Raw genomic sequence first — 17,611 nt, forward strand, 5'->3', positions numbered from 1 at the left:
TCTAGTACACCCAGAGAAAATACAGCACAGTACTGGGGCACTGCAAGATATGGAGCAAAATAAACAACTCAGACACATAAAAGGCACTGCAGAGTGGCAGTGGTGAGTATTGAGGAAGAATGTGAATGTCAGGAAGTCCTGACTTACTGGGGAAAAATAAGAAACTCTTTTTTTTTTTGTATTTTGAAAATGAAAAAAAAACCCAAACAAAAAAACCCCTAAAAACCCAAAACAAAAAACCAACCCAGCAAATGGATAATTCTGCTGATGTGTAACTAACCTTATAAAGCAAAGGTGATTGGCCAAGCTTCAAAAGTGCAATTTTTTTGGTCACGTTTGTGATGGTTTGAATCCGGATCAGGTCTTCCATGGTCCCGTACTGGACATCAACGAGCTCTGCCTGCAAAGAGGAGACAAAATTCAGGCTACAGCTACAACCACACATCACTCAGGGTGTTCCTTGCCTGGAAACAAAGTTGTCTGCACAAGAACAAGCATGGTCCTGCAACTGCCTTACCCCAATATCTGTAATAGCAAAGACCTTAAAAGTTCAATCTGATAGATAATTTTTGGTGGTTTTAATTCACAATTCATCAGCTATGTTAAACTACCCACCTTGCCCTTTTATTTTTCCCCAGTGGTTATAAGAGATGATGACTCTGATGAGAATTTGCCCTCAATAGCTACAGGAATTTATTTAAAACTGTGTAAGGGATACTAATTAACTTCTGTTTATTTTCTTAAAAAGAATTAGAGTCTTGTAAAGTACTTCAGGAAATGAGTGATTATAGTGGCCACTTCTGAAAATACACAGATAACACAAACTCCACCAATATAGTTTTATTTTGTGGTCTCACATGACTCCTGAGAAATCTTATTTAACTACTGAAGTATTTTCTTTTAATCCACCAGTTATCCAAGCATCATACTCATATAACTAAAATGATAACAGACTATGCTCTGACATATATACTTTTATATTAACACATAGTTTTAAAATTATTTAGAGTCACTTGATCTAAAAGTGTTTAGAATGTGAAGACCTTCAGCTCTTCAGTTAGGACTGTGCAAGAAAATATAGTACAAGTTCTAAGTCATTATTAAATGTCAAGCACTGGCAGTAATGGAAAAATATTTCAAGATGAGTTTTCAAGTATTTTTTAAAAAATATATAATTTAAGAATGACCAAGGGCATTTTTCTCACATATTCATAGCAATAAATTCTGGCAAAAACAAAGTAAGTGGATAATCAGTCTTGTACATTACTATTTTAGAATGTTATGAAGCTCTCAGGACATCATTGAGGACATTCTGGAACCTCTAAATCCCTACACAGTGCTCACATAAAACACAAGTACAAGAAGACACAAGAATATTACATCAGTGTTTAAAAATTAAAATAAGAGGAGCAGTACAAGATGGAAATTTTTTTCAGCTCAGTTTTGTAACTTAAGTATGGATTCATTGCCAAAGGCAACAGATCTGATTTTGGGTATCCCTACACAAACTGTTTAAATTCTAGCAACAGTTGTTCTGGATGTGTAGGATGTGTGAAATTTTAGTAGATTCCTGAACATGAGTATTTTAGGAAAGTATTTACCCTTAAAAAAACTGTATCTGTGTGAGTTTGCATCTCAACATTCAAGTTGAAACCACACAAAAACTTTGCCAGCGTTCCTGTCTTATTAAATTCTTCTGAATTCTTCAGATGAGTTTCCAAGTCTGTAACATGTCATCAGTGCTGTACAAACCAAATATGTGGAAAGGCCAGCCAAAGTTCCAAGACACTTGTGAACAGGCAAACATCAGATTTAATACCAAATAACGAAATGTAGAACAGGAAAACTCATACTTCACACTGTTTCTTCTGAAATACATGGGGGGGTTTGATACCTAAAGAACTCGAAAACTATTTAGACAATATATATATTTTTTTTCCTGTATGGCCACCAGTATTTCAAAACTAGGATAAAATCAAGTTAAGATTTCATACTAGAGAAAGGTATTTTATGTTTTACAGAATCTCATGCCTCCAGTTTTAAAGAATTTACCTCAGATATGGAAAGGGTACTTACCAGGGTGCTTAAGTTCATAAAATTTTTACCTCTTTCTGCAGCTCTCACCTTTATTTTAATTTGTGCCTACTCATATGTCATTAGACACAATAATTACTGGTGTTTCAGAGGCTTGAGAGGTTATGGGAAGTTACATCTGGGTTGATTTCTAGGGATGCCTCTAATTCCTTCGGACCCGATGCCTTCCTCACTTATCCTCCAAAGCCAAAATCAGGGCTGTCATTGTTTGTATGAGAGAAAGCACCCTGACTTTTCCTGAGGCAAAATCAATACCCAAATCTGTAAGATAATGAAGTATCAGGCCATTTGCTTCTCCAGGATGCCTGTGTAGAAATGAGCTCCCTGCCCATCTACATTCATGTGCTGCTCCTCTGCACATCCCTCTGGCTCGCTGCTTCTCCAGGGTGCTATCCACTGCTCTGTAAACAACAAAACTTCATGTTTGCACAATTATTAATGCCTTTAGCAACTGCCCTTGGATGTTCTTAGTTAATTTATGGATGCAAACTGCAGCTTCAAGAGCGGCTCGCTGGTCTTTCCCAGGCAACACGTGCTCAACAAGAGAGAGGCAGAAGAGGCGGCCCTGCAAAAGCACAGCTCATTTTTTAATTATGTGGAGAACAGAAGTTGACTCCCTGCTGCCCCAAACACTCTGCAAACCATGTGCTTTGCTTCAAATTTTAGAAGTTAGCCCCAATGCCAAAGCTATTAAGTACATTCATATATTGAGAGTACGTGGAAGAAATTGCATAATGAAGTAGCAGCTGGGTGTAATATTACAGAGCTTCATGGGCTTTCATCACACACCTTAAACATGAAAAACATCCATGTCAAAGCTCAAAGGTTATCACATTCTGGAAACAGCATGTATAGCCAAGCACCCAGAGGTCTGCACAGCTTGTATCACCTCTAATTCCAGCTAAAATGACAAACAAAAACTGAATTAAATCTTCTTTTGAGTAAAATTACACATGGTTCATCTCTGGCTAAATGAAGCCAGTAACTCACTGGAAGAGTTTAAAACAAAGTAACATTCTGTCAATACAATCCAGACAGTAATAGGTATACATTAAAGTAAGAACTGTTACACAAATTCTTCTTACTCATTCCTGTATTCTGCACCTGAATACTTGTAAAGTTTGTAATAAAAAGCAGAATAGTTTGCAGTATTAATGAAATATTGTGAAATACAGTACAGCAATACTAGCTCAGAATAGCCAGTTTTGGTTTTATTTAGTGGATTGGGGCTCACCTAGTTGGGACCCTTACTTATAATATAAAATATTGAAAATATACAGCCTCAAAATAATCCTATTGCATCCAGACTTTCTACTTTCTTAATAACCCACTCAGAAGCTGACAGACCATTTATGATGCATGAAGGCCTGTTTTAGTCACAACATTCCTAATACCTCCAAAAATGAATAAAGATTAAATTTCCTATTATTTCTCTTTCCTGTTTTTAGAAATGCTTACAACATGACATAATCCTCATTTTACACACACCAGCTTTTTGAAAAGTGAAGCACCCCACCCCCAACTACCCATCTTTGATAAACTGCTTTCCTGTGGTAGGATAATTCTGTTCAAAAACAAAAGAGGACTCATCCTTTTATCAGGTGCCCAAAAAGAGCACTTGTCTACTTGGTTTAGCTATGCCACAGTAAATCCTCTTACCCTAAAACTGGGAAACTGCTAAAGAATGAATTGTTTTATCCATCTGAATTAGGTACTTACTCCTCGAATCATTTCAAGCTATGCTGTTTGAAAGATATGACTATTTAGGAACAAATTGTGATGTGCACTGTGGAGTTCAGTAGTATTCCCCCATGCATGAAATGAAGTAGGGGTAGGTAATAAAACAAACATTTTTAGGAAAAGTAATTACTTTATGTTAGACGACTTATTAGTTTCTAAATCCCGAGGTGATGCTCAGTGAGTTGTAAACATTCTATCTTAAAAATTCTAACAGAATCCCCCCAAAACAGAAAAGATAAACACTCTGAAAATGCCACAATCAAGACAGTCATGGATTTTTATCCTAATTTCTTCCACTTATTTCCAAATAAAATCTCCATTATCAATTATCTCCAGAATAAAAGAGTATACTTCATCCAGTCATGGATAACACAGAGGAAAACAGGTCTTGTGAAGGAAAAATATGAATAACTACATGAAGCAGGTGGCAGCTGGGGTCTTAAAGATGCTGGATACTTTTTTTAAACTTTACTTTCTTGTGAATTCTGAGGCAATTAAAAAAGAATAAGATAAACAGGTTGAAAATAATAACAGAAATATGTTTGTCTTATCACATTCTCATCAGACCACTTGACTGAGGAGCAGGATTTAATACCAGCATTATGCACCTGTATTGAACACACTGCCTGAGAGGCAGATTGTGGCTCACTTGCCAGGGGCACAAAAGGCAGCAAAAAGACTCAGGGAAGAAATCACTGAGGGGGGGAAAAAAACCAAAACCAAAACCAATCAAAGAAACCCAACACAAAACTCAAAGGTGGTACACCCAGGAAGGGATGTTTCTCACAACCACCAAAATGAGGATGCAGTCAGTACAGGTAAGAAAGCAGCTCTCAAACTGAGTCCTTAAAAGCCTGGCAGAAAACAAACCCAAGGCAGCACACAGAATGGCTGTGGTGAAAAGTCTTCTCCTCTTCATGCTGCCTGTTGGTAGTGCTACAGTTCAGTAACCTCAAATGATGAATGTATTTTATCAAATACCAAGCTCCTGACCCATATTAATGAATGGATCCTGCACAAACTCTTGGGGAACTCAGGTATGAAAATGACACAGTCAAGCTCATATTCCTCATATTCTCCTATTCACAGTTCTGCCTACCCACAGAAGGTTTCAGAAATAGATTCCCTAAAGACACTCCAAGTATTGAAGAAAACAAAATATTTAATATTAATAAATATTGTTCATTCCTTAGAATTAAGACAGTTTCTCCAAAAAGCACATATGCAATTCTAGAATCATCAACCCTCATTTCTGTGACTGTTCAGACTTACTACATCTGCTCCTTCCATCCAGGCCAATGCCCTTCATTTGTCCTTCAACGTTCAGCTACTATTTTCAGGTTGTTCACAAAATAAAGGCAGCAGAAACATGCCATGCACAATCAATCACAATTAAATAACCTTCAACAAGTCATCCTGCCTAAAATAAAACTCCAAAATATATTTGCAAATTGTATCTGAGAAGGCAACAGTCTGCAATCAGGACATGAGGCGAACTTTAATTAAACACATCGCTATAATTTATTTGCACAGCTCTGAAATTGAGGCTGAAGGCAGCATTCAGCAGAGCATAAAAGTAAACTCAAGCTGGTTGTAGATCAAAGCTGGACATCAACAAACGTGAAGAAAGCTGCAAATATAAAACTAGCTGATCTCTAAAATTAGAGAAAAGGAAGAAAGGGAAGGGGGAGATAAGAGAGTTGTGCCAAATCCTTTGTTGGTGTAAACTCTGTTACGCTTTCTGGCCAGAGCTGTTCCCATTCCAGCCAAAAGCATCCTTCAATAATCAGGGAGCCACAGCTGTCTCCCTGTGTTTGCCACCACCAGGGTCCTGTTGGGCACACCACAGACAAAATACCCGCTCATAACTATATTTTATATACTTTATTTCTACAGAAATGTTAACATCCAAAGTTGTTTTTCAACCTTTTCCCTTTATTTGTTTCCAGGCAGAAAGAGTGGTAGAGGCCAAAATGTAAATAATTATATATCTGGATTAATGAAAGATTATTTTTCTTGGTTACAAGACTGAAAAATGCTTCTGACCAACAATGTCAGGGAAGATTTAAATCAGAGAACTTCAGTCCTGCCAGGTGTTTTACCTACAAGCCCTGCTCCTCAAACAGATTCATGACATCTTCTCGTCATGGCTGCTAGCACTTTACTCTATAGAGGCTTTCTTTGCTTCAATATTCCTGCTCCTACAATGGGATTCTGGAACATTTCAACACAATCTGACTCAGTGTCAGCTTACAGTCAGAAAGGGCTCTTTGTGCCTTTTTATTACATAAAATTGCACGCTGCATTACAGAGACAGCTAAAGCTGTAATTTATACTAAAACAAGAGTAACAAAGATGTCCCTTAAGCTCAGTTTGATGGAGTTTGGCCTTGCAGACGGAGTTCAGTCACAGACACAGCTCATGTTCAGCCTTCCCCCTGGTGCCACCCGTCCAGCTCACACAGCCCCAGCACACAGGGGCTGCTCCCACAGCTGCCTTTGGCTGCTGCAGGAACATTCCTGGAAAGACACTGAGGTTAAACTTCTTTGCTTCCCTGCTTCCTACAGTTTATTGCAAGGCTTTTTTCCTACCAACTCCGAGGGAGACTGAATCAAGATCGAAGCCTTTTTATAGCCTACAGAAGAGAGCTCTTCTGTATTTTATGGTTACAGAGCCCAAAATAAATGTGAACTGACACAACTCAGTTCTCTTTTTTTCACTTTATCTTTTCTCATTTTAATTTTCATAACCCTTCTGTTTCCAGTCCCATTCTTTGTGTTTCCCAGAAGGCAAAACTAGTGTTTAAATATTACTTCTTAACTCATGATGTCCAGCAAGATATCCAAACAACATATTAGCTTGTTTTTTTCTAGCTTTTCAAGTTTTTACGTAAAACACTGTTATTTTCAGACACATTAAACTGATATTTACTTATTTTAGAATCTCTAAGAACAATGCCTTTTGTTACAAAAGACTGAAGGACAAGAGATCATTAGATGCTTAAAATACTATCAGAAATATTATTTCAAACTTTCATTAAGCAGTGCTGATTGTCACTTCACTAGAGACAAAATGTTAAATCCTTATTGTTGTTTCTTGCATGTATTTAAAATTATTTATATCTCCTCTATTTAAGAGTTAACTGCAAGGCTATTTAGTAGCATTAGTCCCTAAGGCATAAAGTCACATTGCTCATACTTTCCTAAGAAAAAGGAGTAATCTGTATTTGCCAGCCTGCTTAGTTTAGCTTATTCAGAGGTAATTAGTCATGCAAATATACATTTACAAATTACATAGACTGAGGATAAACTAAACAAAACAGAATTACTCAGCTGTGATGTGGTATCTTAAAAAAATAAATCATAAGCTACATATGTACACAGGAAATTATAATGGTGTGATTTAAACTCGGCCTTAAAATTTTCAGTCAATGGGGTTTATGTCAGAATCCTGTCCCATTGTGTCTGAACTCAGCAGATTCTCAAGGCTGGGTGGAAGTTTCCTTGCCTTCTGTGAAACACAGGGAAGGAACACAGGACACCCAGAGGCTGCAGAATTTCCTTCAGTCGTTTATATCACACTGAATTAAAACCAGGCATTCCCTCCTAGAGTAGATACAATTAAGCATTAAGCCTTTGGAGAGGAAGCTTGAAGCTCACACAAGGTGTCTAAAAGCACTTTATCCACAGCCAAGCCCTGCAGGACAGCTGTGGAAGGGATGGATCTGTCTCAGCTGGGCAGGAGAGGGACCAAACTGAGCTGGGGGAGCTCCCTGAACCTGTCTGGGGCTCAGTGTGAGCAACAGCACAACACGAGCTGTGCCCACACAGCCAGGGAAACAAAGCCATGTCCTGACTGAAATACCAGCTCAAAAGAACATCCTGTGACTGCAAACACCACCAGACAGAATGTGGTCAGCAGGACTGAAACACTCCATGTGCTTTAGAATCTAAGTAAAATCAAAATGTTTCATTTTATACCATATGATACACCTGATATTTTAATTCCTTAGAGACAGGTGCTCCAGCTTTGTCCAATAGTTTCAATTTTAGAGACAGTTTGGCTGCATCAAAACAAAATGCCCAGAAAACAGCCTACCATTTTCAGTCTTCCACACTGGAATTCGTGATTCAGAACAGCTGGTTTTGGCTGGGGTAGAATTAATTTTCTTCAAAGTGCTGTTATGGGGCTGTGTTTTGGATTTGTGCTGAACACAGGGGTGATAATGGGGATGTTTTGGTTATTACTGAGCAGGAATTTCACAGAGCCAAGGTCTTTTCTGCTTCTATACCCCTTTACCTTCTTTACCCCTACTCCAGGTAAGCTGGGAATGCCTGGGAGGTGACACAGCCACGACAGGGGACCCAAACTGACCAAAGGGAAATTCCAGGCACATATAACAATAAAACAGACATCTACCTCAAAGAGGAAAATAATCACTCATATGTACAAAAGGAGGTCATCCACTGCATCAAAAGAACACTTGAACTTTCAAAAATCTCAGGGAGAACTCTATTTTCTAGATTATAATAAATGATCTTTCACCAAGTACTTAAAGCCTTTGCTTGGCCAAACATCATCCACTTCAACATAATCAGGGAGATGCCCAACCATGTAATGATGCAAACACAAATCTGAGTGTTAAAGCAGCATTTGAGCAAACAATTTGCAGAAGCAAATATGCAGTTGTGAAAAGGAAAATGACATCTTTCCCATCTCCTGTGAATTCTGTTTTGAGTCATTGCACAGATTTATAGATCTCTAAATTACATCTGTAGAAAAAGGACTGGGGAAAAATAAGTTCTAAAAATATATTCAGATGACAAGAAAAGGACTCCAATAAAAACGGGGAATGTTCCTGAGTAATATCAAATTCAAGTGGCCCAAATGATTGACCAGGACAAGTATTGTAGATACAGAAATGAACCTGAGAACAGCTCATCTCTGTGATTAAACAAGAATATTTTTCTGGTTTTCAACCAGCTAACACTTTGGAAGCAGACTTATTTCACAAGAAACATGTAGCGTGTCATTCATGTCTCCCAGATAATAAAACTGTACAGGGAAGAAAAAGTTCTTTTCTCTTTCAGGCTTTCAAATTTTGCTTTTAAAAGTGCACTCAGGATCTTGGAGTAGATGTGCATCCAACATTGCACAGTAATCTAAAGGTTTTACATGGCAGCACCATTTGGCTTTTCTTTCAGAAACATCTAACCTTCATTTTGAAAATTCTGCCTATAGCAAAAGTAGTAGTTCACCTTTATCCCTGTGTTCCCAAAGATTAGGGTGAAGGCTCTCCTGAACTGTGCCAAATTTCACACAGATATTTTGAGGATTCATTGCTTAAGTGTGGGCATTTGTGAACTTGGTTCATGTGTTCTCAGCAGGGATGGAAAAACCTGGACAAAAAGAGGAAATCCCATGCAAAGGACAGAATCTGATTCTTTTTAGAGGGGGTCCCAGTAAACCACTCATCTTGTACAGTGGCATCTCAAAAGAAAAGCTGGAACAATGTTTACATCATCTACAACATATGGGAAAGTCTGAAGAGACTCTGGAATCTGGACAGCTTGATGAAGGAGAGAGAAACCTGCCCTGACATCATATAATCCATTTAATTGCTTAAAGCAGAAGATTTGCCATCAATGCAGCCCATCCAGAGCTCTGGAGCTGGACAGAGCTTCCCTCACCTTCCACACAGCCTGGAATTCAGGTCAGCCTCCTTCACAGCAGTACAGAAGCACTCTGTATTATTGTAGTAATTCCATTTAATGGTTCAATTCCCAATAAAAGCAGTCAGGGACAAGGTTAGACAACTATCAGTTACCACAGAAATGTGTGCTCAATTCCCTCTCTCTCTTCACCTGTTCTGATCCTTCCTGCCCCGGATCCTGAACAATCAGCAAAAAGAAACTACAAACAGGAAACTCTGTGTGTGCTCTCATAAATTCTGATTCAATCACAGATTTCACTAATGATCCATCTTCCTGCATTCACTGGTGCCTTTCCTTGAGTTTAACAAACACGAGAGACTCAATTCAGCACACAAGAACACACACCAGTCACCATTAGCAATCTCCACTACTTTCACTTCTGCTGAAGGGGTTCTCTCCATATTTCTCCAATTGCCTCTACATTTTTGGTACCTACTTCACAAATATTGTCGACACTTCATCTACACAGCCTGCAGAGAAAATGGAAAGGTTTTAAAAGCTTACTTCAGACAGAGCAACCCAACAGCAGCAGTAAGATCATAAGGGAAAGATCTCAGTTCAAAGAGTCGGTATTACCCTCAAATGAGGATGAGCCTGATACAATTTCTCATCCTAGATTTTAATTTGTGACTTCACATGATTATGAAGTTCTACGTGAGCCTTAAGACCTAACAGATTCCATGGTAAAAGGGCAACATGGACAAAAACACGATAAAATTTCCTTGAATAAAATGTTTTGTTAGAAAAGTGACGCATTAATTCTTTTTCCAGCAACGTAAAATTTCTAGATTTTTCCTACTAATTCATTCCACAAAATACTCCCCAGGTGAAGATCGTGCCTGGCAAGCACTGACCTGCAGCAGGAGATACATCCCTCTTGGATGAGAACGCGGCGGGAGCTTTCTTGCATGTTTAAGCAGCTTTGTTCTCCCGTAGTTGGAGCCATTTCCAGACCTCTTCCATCCTTATTCACCCCTGCCTGCCCCTCCAAGGCAGCAGAGAGAGGCAGTGAATCTTGCAGCAGACAGGACTAACTCTATATGGTAACATAATTCAGTGGAAGGAAGATAAATTCCTTGAAGTATCTTCTTTCTCACGCACACCTACTCTCGGGCCAGTCACAACCTGGTGATTGATGAGACACCTTCCCTTTGAACTGCAGAGCTCAGGAACGCCAGAAATAATTGTGAGAATAAAACTGATATAGCTCAGAATTAATTCACATTAAGTCCCTCTTAATGAATGAGATAAACACTGTAACTAATATTCATTTCACGAGGTTAGACAGGAGATTGATTTATATTTCATGGCAGAGACAGCACATCAGAATAAAAACCTAAGGATGTCTAAGAGAGAAGACCAATGTATTTTTGGCTTTATTTACTTTGCACTATTTTTTATTTATTTATTTTTAAAGAGATACTTCTCTCCTGGGATTGCAGTTGGTAGGTGGAGGCGTTAAGTGCTGTATTTCCAAACAGATTTAAAAGGGAATTTCTAAACAAAAGCTTTTTCTCCGGACATTTTAATCCAGCCAGGAAGAGGCCCTGGCATTTTGACAGTCCCCACACACAGCCAATGCACTTCTGCCAACAACACCTGGACACCAAACTTCCACTTGCCACTGGTTGCTGCATGGTTTGGGGTTTTTTTTGTGTTTTTTTTTTTAAAAATTAAGCATTCAGTTATTATATATTTTTTCAACCAGCTGTATCACAGCAGCACATTTTTTTTTTCCTTTTTCATCCTGCTCTGAAAGGTTTCAAAAGTTATTTGCTTCAAAGGGTTTCCTCTGAGAGTGGTCTTCTTCGTTTTTTGGTCTTTCCTACTACCAACCAAGGCTGTGTCCAGGTTTAGAGCATTCCTCAAAGCACTCTCTGGAGAGGTGCATCCTTTGCTGTTTAATACCAAAGTTTTTTAACAAAAAAGTCAGACAGACAGTTTTAACAAAGTCAGACACACTGCAGTTCTCACCAAATTAATCTTACAATAACAGCTTTATCCTTAATTTAGATTTCATTTGAAACCTCTCAAGGAGCCTTATACTTGCTTTTATTTTTTTTTAAAGAGAGCTTATTTCCACTCTTTCATGTGATCATCTTAGAAGACTGTATTTGGACTTTGTACCACCACATCCTAACAGAGGTAAGAAATCTTCAGACTTGTTTTAGCAGCACTACTTTCATTTTCAAATATTAAAAAATATTTTAAAAGTGAGACAGAGTTCCCCATAGAAAAACATCCAATAAACTCATATTACAACATTAGAAGAAAGTAAGTTTTAAGATTTTGACAAAATGTTGTCCAGTGGTGACTGTACAGTTGTAGGTGGAGAGAACTCCTAAGATAAAACAAGGCTGAAGCTTTAACTGGTGAGATTTATCACACTGCATTGAAAATTAAAATAGCTGCTGCTGATTCTTTTCAGCTGCCAGCACTAATTCACAAGACACAACCATTATTTAGATTTTTTTCTGCAATTTAAAAAAGAATCAAGTGAAGTATGGCAGAAGAGTGATTTTTTTTTTTTTTTTTCCTTTTAAAACTCTATTTTATTTCAGTAATTATAACCCATATCCTCACGGAGGCCTAATGCCAGAGACTGCCAGGGTCAGAGCCCTGTGTCCAGGCTCCCAGACATGTGATGTTTATGCTCAGTAAAATGGAATCTGCCTTCAACTACAGATGCTTTTCTATTGCTAATGTCCCTGAAGAGATTTTAGGACTTGCTTCTCTTCCTGAAAAACAAATTTTAAAAAATGAGAAGCAGCAATAGTTTAATCAATATTGTATTTTACAGTCACTCATAACTACCAGAGAACTGAGCAGCATTTTAAGCAGTTCTTTATTGTTCACGTATGAAACTACATTTTTTTAAACAATAAAGTTCTGTAAGTAGTTTTAGGGACAAGGATTGAGTATTATATAAATACAAAAACCTTTTGTTATTGTTCTCATATCAGTTGTAGTAGTTTCTTATGATGTTTTTCTCATACTAGCAATTTTTTTAAAGCTGATATTTACTTAATAGTCCCTCCGTTGAAGGAAATTATTGCTTTTTTCAGCATAAGCAGGATTCCTTTGAGGCAGTTTTAAACCTCCAGAATACTGGAGAAATTTGAAAGAAAAAGGTCCCTAAAACACAATCCCAAGAGCTCACAGCACAAGAAGCTTTTTACTTGAAAACTCCTCCTCTGAGCAGAATATTGCCTTTACAAACTTAAACAGAGAGGAAAGCACAGGTATGCCATTGGTAGGCTCATATTTACTAAGAAGGTGAGGAAGAAGTTACAGAGAGAGAGAAGATGGCACTACCAAAGGAAAACATAACTTGTGATTTGGCAGAACCTTCCCTTGGCAAGTTCCACTTGACCTGAGTGCATCTGTATTGAGGTTTGAACCAAACACCATTAATAAAGAGTGGGGCTGGAAAAAAGCCTGACTGGGTGGGCACCAACCCAGGCACCCACTGAACTGCAGAGGTGATGCCAGCTCAGTGGGTCTGATCATACCATAAAAATTAAAGAGAAAAATATTCCTTGGAGACCCATGCAATTGCACAAATTTCACTGCTGTTCTCTCACTCTGACTACTAACAGACAAAATGTAACTCTGCTTAGAAATGATGTCATTCCATTTATTCCAACAGAAATTCTGCTTGCACTAAAACCTAAACCAGGCACCAGATACTCCTCCCAAGCCCTCAGGGTTTGCACCCTTTAGTTTTTACCATGCAGTTGGAATATAAATAATTGTTATGGTTCAACACTGCTCCCTCTCTGATATTGTACAGAGGCTTTGCTAAGAAACGCCTTCAGCTGATTCTGTGCAATGGCATGGAAGTGCTCAGTGATCTGTTATGTCTCTAGATACCAAGATGCCTCACCTTTTGCTTTTTTTACCATTTAAAAATCCTCATTTATTATTAATGTTATTATTACTAAAATGCCACTGCTAATGTTTTATTAGTAAAACATCAGGACAGCGTTGACTTGCAATTAGAAAACAGCAAAAAGGCTCTGCAACTGCAGCATTTGCATCTTTGAAACCCTGCCCTTCAATGACACAAAAATCTTCCAGCAATATTCATCGGGGCTTTGTGCATGATGAACTACTATTATTTTTAGGGAACTGTACAACTTTATTTATTAATGGTTATGTGATATATGCCAGAAAACTGACAGGATGTTCTGCAGGACATCTCCTCAATGATCGCTTTTGGAGTCCTCGCCTGCGATTTTAAATTATATAACCTTCACATTGCATTTCACAGCTTTCTATATGTAATTAAAATGGAGTGGCAGCTATGCTGTAGTTAATGTTGAATGTTGTTTTCTGCTTAAAGGTCAAGTCTATTCTAAAATCCATATTCTTAGTGAGATTGTCTTGAAAATTTGCTGTGCCTACTTGGTATGCAGAGCAGCGGTCTAAATTATGATTATTTGTGGAAGAGGTTTCGGAGAAACTCTTCTATAAATAAAAGATAAATAAAGCTGCACTAAAACTTCTAAATGTTACCAAAAAATCACATGATTCTTCTCATTTGTGTGTATGTGTTATTCAACCTATAGCCCTAACCATCTGCAAAACTGATTTCAGTTGCTAGGGATTCATTTTAGCTAGTGCATGTCTCTTCAGAGAAGAAATCTTTAAAAATGTTAATAAAGATAATAATGAACTAAATTTGGCATGCCTAAAAGAATTAAATGCACACATGCATCAAGAATCCCTCTAGCTTGGAATTTTGCACCAATGTGCCATCAAAAATGACTGAAAGACTTAGGAAGAGATGCTGTGATTACTTAATCTAAATTAAATGCACTCTCTGCCTTTGGAATTCAAGATGTGCGAGTGAGTATGCTGCAGAAGGCTCATTTAGAAATTTTGCCTGGGGATAAAAATAACCTGGGAAGATTTTAAAATTTTCTAAAACCAACCCGCTGACACCGATCTTAATTCTGAAATATTGTTAAGGAAATTAACACTGATTAGCTGGAGGGAAGAGAAAAGATAAAAAGGGTGCACTAATCACATTTCCAGCACAATGAAACCAAATCAAACGAAAGCAAGCTTTGGGGTCAAGGACTTCCTGATGCACTGTCCCCTCCAGAGGAGCTCCAGACCTTTTGGTGCAGAGCTGGAAATAAAGAGAGCTGCCAGTACTGGAAGCAAACAGGGCTGTAAACCTGAGCACAGAGGGGACTGCAGGACACAGAATTGGGGACTGGCAGGAGTGGGAAAGGTTAGAGGAGCAGGCTCTCCCATCTTCCTGCAAAGGACCTGAAAAAGAAGGGGATGGGTGGGGAAAGGAGACATCTAAAGACAGCCATAAGAAAATGGGATATTGGGTAAGAAGTGAGCAAACTCCCCTCCTTGTGAAAGAGGATCTGACAGCAAAATCCAAGTCCTGCCTCCCTTATTCCCCTCTTGGCAAGGTTGAAGAATGGTGGGAAGATGTCTGAGTGAGCATAACAGATGGGCTTGTACTTCCCAGATTGCTTCAGGTTGCATTAATCTCTGTGGTGGGTTCTCATTTAGCTGAGAAAATGTCACCAAAACAAACGAAGCGGAGCAGACTGGGACGTGAGCAGCAGATGCAGAGAATCTTTTCTGCACGGTGTGGGGAGAGGCAGGCAGGCAGCATTCCCACTTGCCTGCTCCCTGCAGCCCTTCCCAAACTCATCAAAGTTCAAAGGATCAATCATCCCCTGGCTGATTTGGAGTGTAAATGCCTCGGATCAGCAGAAAAATCAGTAGAAACTGGGAATGTGGATGATGGTGGGGAAGTGAGGTGACATGGGAGGGGAGTCAAAGCAGTCAGGGACAGAATAGTGTCCAAAATACAAAATAGGTGTTGGGAGAACTGCCTCAGAGACGAGCACAATTCATTTCTGTCCATAAACCATGAAATAATCCCTGCCTGCATGCACATCTCCATTTCAAGAACGTGCCAGTAGAAGACTCTCGCATCCTCTCCTGGCTCCGGAACCAACACAACACTCTCAGTATATGAAAGGTCCAGGAAAGAAACCTGGGCTTGCTGAGAGCATCCATGAGGGTGAAAACAAGATACTCACCAGAAGAGAGGGCAAGCAAAGGAACCAAGAGGGATTTGGTGCATTATTCCAAAAGAGACAGAGTAGTGAATCATGAGACAATGCCGTGTAACAGAGGACACCAAGTGTCTCAGCTCAAAGCTTGAAAGCAGACTTAGGATTGCCAAAAGTTCCTTAACACTTCCATAAAGTAAAGAATTAATAAATTGAAGGTGAAAGGAAAGTGAGGAAAACTCCAGGTCACACAAACATAATTTCAGAAAATGCGTGAATACAAAGCAAATAACATTTACATTTTGCTTTAATTAGTCTGTCCTTGAACGTTATTCCAACACACCAACCATTATTACATCTTCCAGGACTATTTCCAGTTGCTAAAGAAACAGTGGAGGGGGCAGACAAACATTGTGGCCATGAGTTTGCTCCAGGAGCTGCTGCACTCTGCAGAACTGACTGAAATAAGCTGCCCAGTGCCCCGAGTGCCACCCAGGCTCCTGCAAGCCCAAATATATCCCTGCTCCTCCCCTGGTGCACTCAGGGACCACCACCAGCCATGTCACACGTGGGCTACTGACACACTGACACCATTTACCAGTGTGGAACTGAGGGGAATCACCAGACTTTGGGGGTTCACAGCCCCCTCTCATCAGCTCCCACCGACGTTCCCCAGCTCCCAGGGCAGAACAGCCACAGCTCCTGGATCCCAGTGCTCCAGGAGGCAGGAGCAGCACATTCGGATTCACCACACCACCCTCCCTTGGAGACTGGCTGGATACTGTCTGACAATGCATTTTGCTTTAATGCATAAATTTGAAGCAATGTAATTTCCATTTATATGTGCACTCCGTTGGCCAGAGCAGCCCTCCTGTTTTTATCAAGCAGACAAAAGGTTTAAGCTCTATAAAAGGTGGCTGATATTTAAGTTTTAATAAAAATATATTTCAGGTATGTCATTCTTTCCTTAGGCTGACCTAGCCTACAATATATTATTTACATAACTGCTGCAGTATCTATTTCAAAACTGACTCAACAGCCCTCTCCAGAACTGTAAGCTGCCCTGCCTGTCACCATGATGGGTAAACACTGTCACCTTTTCACAGCCCGATGAAATATAGAGAAGTAGTAAAGTGCACCATCCATCACAATGGCACTAAGTAGGTTTTTGAAGTAGATTTCAGATCACAAATGCTCACATTTTTACTCACAAATGCTGTTTAGACTGTTACCAGAAAGCACAAATTGGATGGCTCATATACAATGGCTGTATGATGAATGGACATGACAGGTGGTCAAAGAAAATGAGTCTTGCTGTTCTACAAATAACCTTGTCAACATCAAAGTGGAGCTGTAGCTCTGCTGGTAGCCAGACTGCAATAGCTTAATGGTTTTATTTGCTCCAACTTCTAGCAAACCAAACAGACAAATGAGATACAATGAAGCAGCAGCACCCAGGCAGTGTTAGCAATTCCGCCTGATTAAGTGACACATAATAGGAATTTTCTGCTAAGGATGTGCCACATTTGAAATAAAATTATTCTGGTTATGAGTAGCTGTTATAAAAATACCTGTTCACAGGAAAACCCTCATGATTTTCCAATCACAAACCACTGCAGGATATTCAAAATACGCGACTTGTAGCTCCACTGCAAGCAATCAAGTCACTTTCTGATGGCTGAACCCAGCAACAGCCACCACCTGCTACTTCTCATCTAAAGTTTTTCTACTTCCATTAGTTTAAATAGTAGAGATTAGTGTGTATGATTGAAAGTCAGGAAGGTTAGATCACTACCAACTTACCTGCAGCCTAAACAAATAGGAAAATTTCCCTTTTAGGCAAAACCTCTAGATCAAAGGACATTTCAGGTAGACTTTTTGAAGAACAGAAGAACACATCTCAAGTTTTGTAAGGGTGCTGAGGTATCTCAAAGAGCTGACAGTAAAACTATGCAGAAAGTCATTCTTTGGTTCCAATGCAAGTTTGGAGTTTTGCCAAAGCCAAGGTCCAGC

The 17,611-nt window shown here is 39.1% G+C and overlaps 1 protein-coding gene across 1 annotated transcript in view; it reads right to left on the reverse strand.

Moving 5' to 3' along the window:
* The window catches only part of NAALADL2 (N-acetylated alpha-linked acidic dipeptidase like 2), a 314,967-nt gene that overhangs the window by 166,682 nt on the left and 130,674 nt on the right, over nucleotides 1-17,611 (reverse strand). The window contains exon 4 of the mRNA XM_015637920.2: nucleotides 281-400. Coding sequence (XP_015493406.1) covers nucleotides 281-400 — 120 coding nt within the window. The remainder of the gene's footprint in view (nucleotides 1-280; nucleotides 401-17,611) is intronic.

The sequence above is a fragment of the Parus major genome, chromosome 9 (genome assembly GCF_001522545.3).
Source record: "Parus major isolate Abel chromosome 9, Parus_major1.1, whole genome shotgun sequence".
NCBI classification, from domain to species: domain Eukaryota; kingdom Metazoa; phylum Chordata; class Aves; order Passeriformes; family Paridae; genus Parus; species Parus major.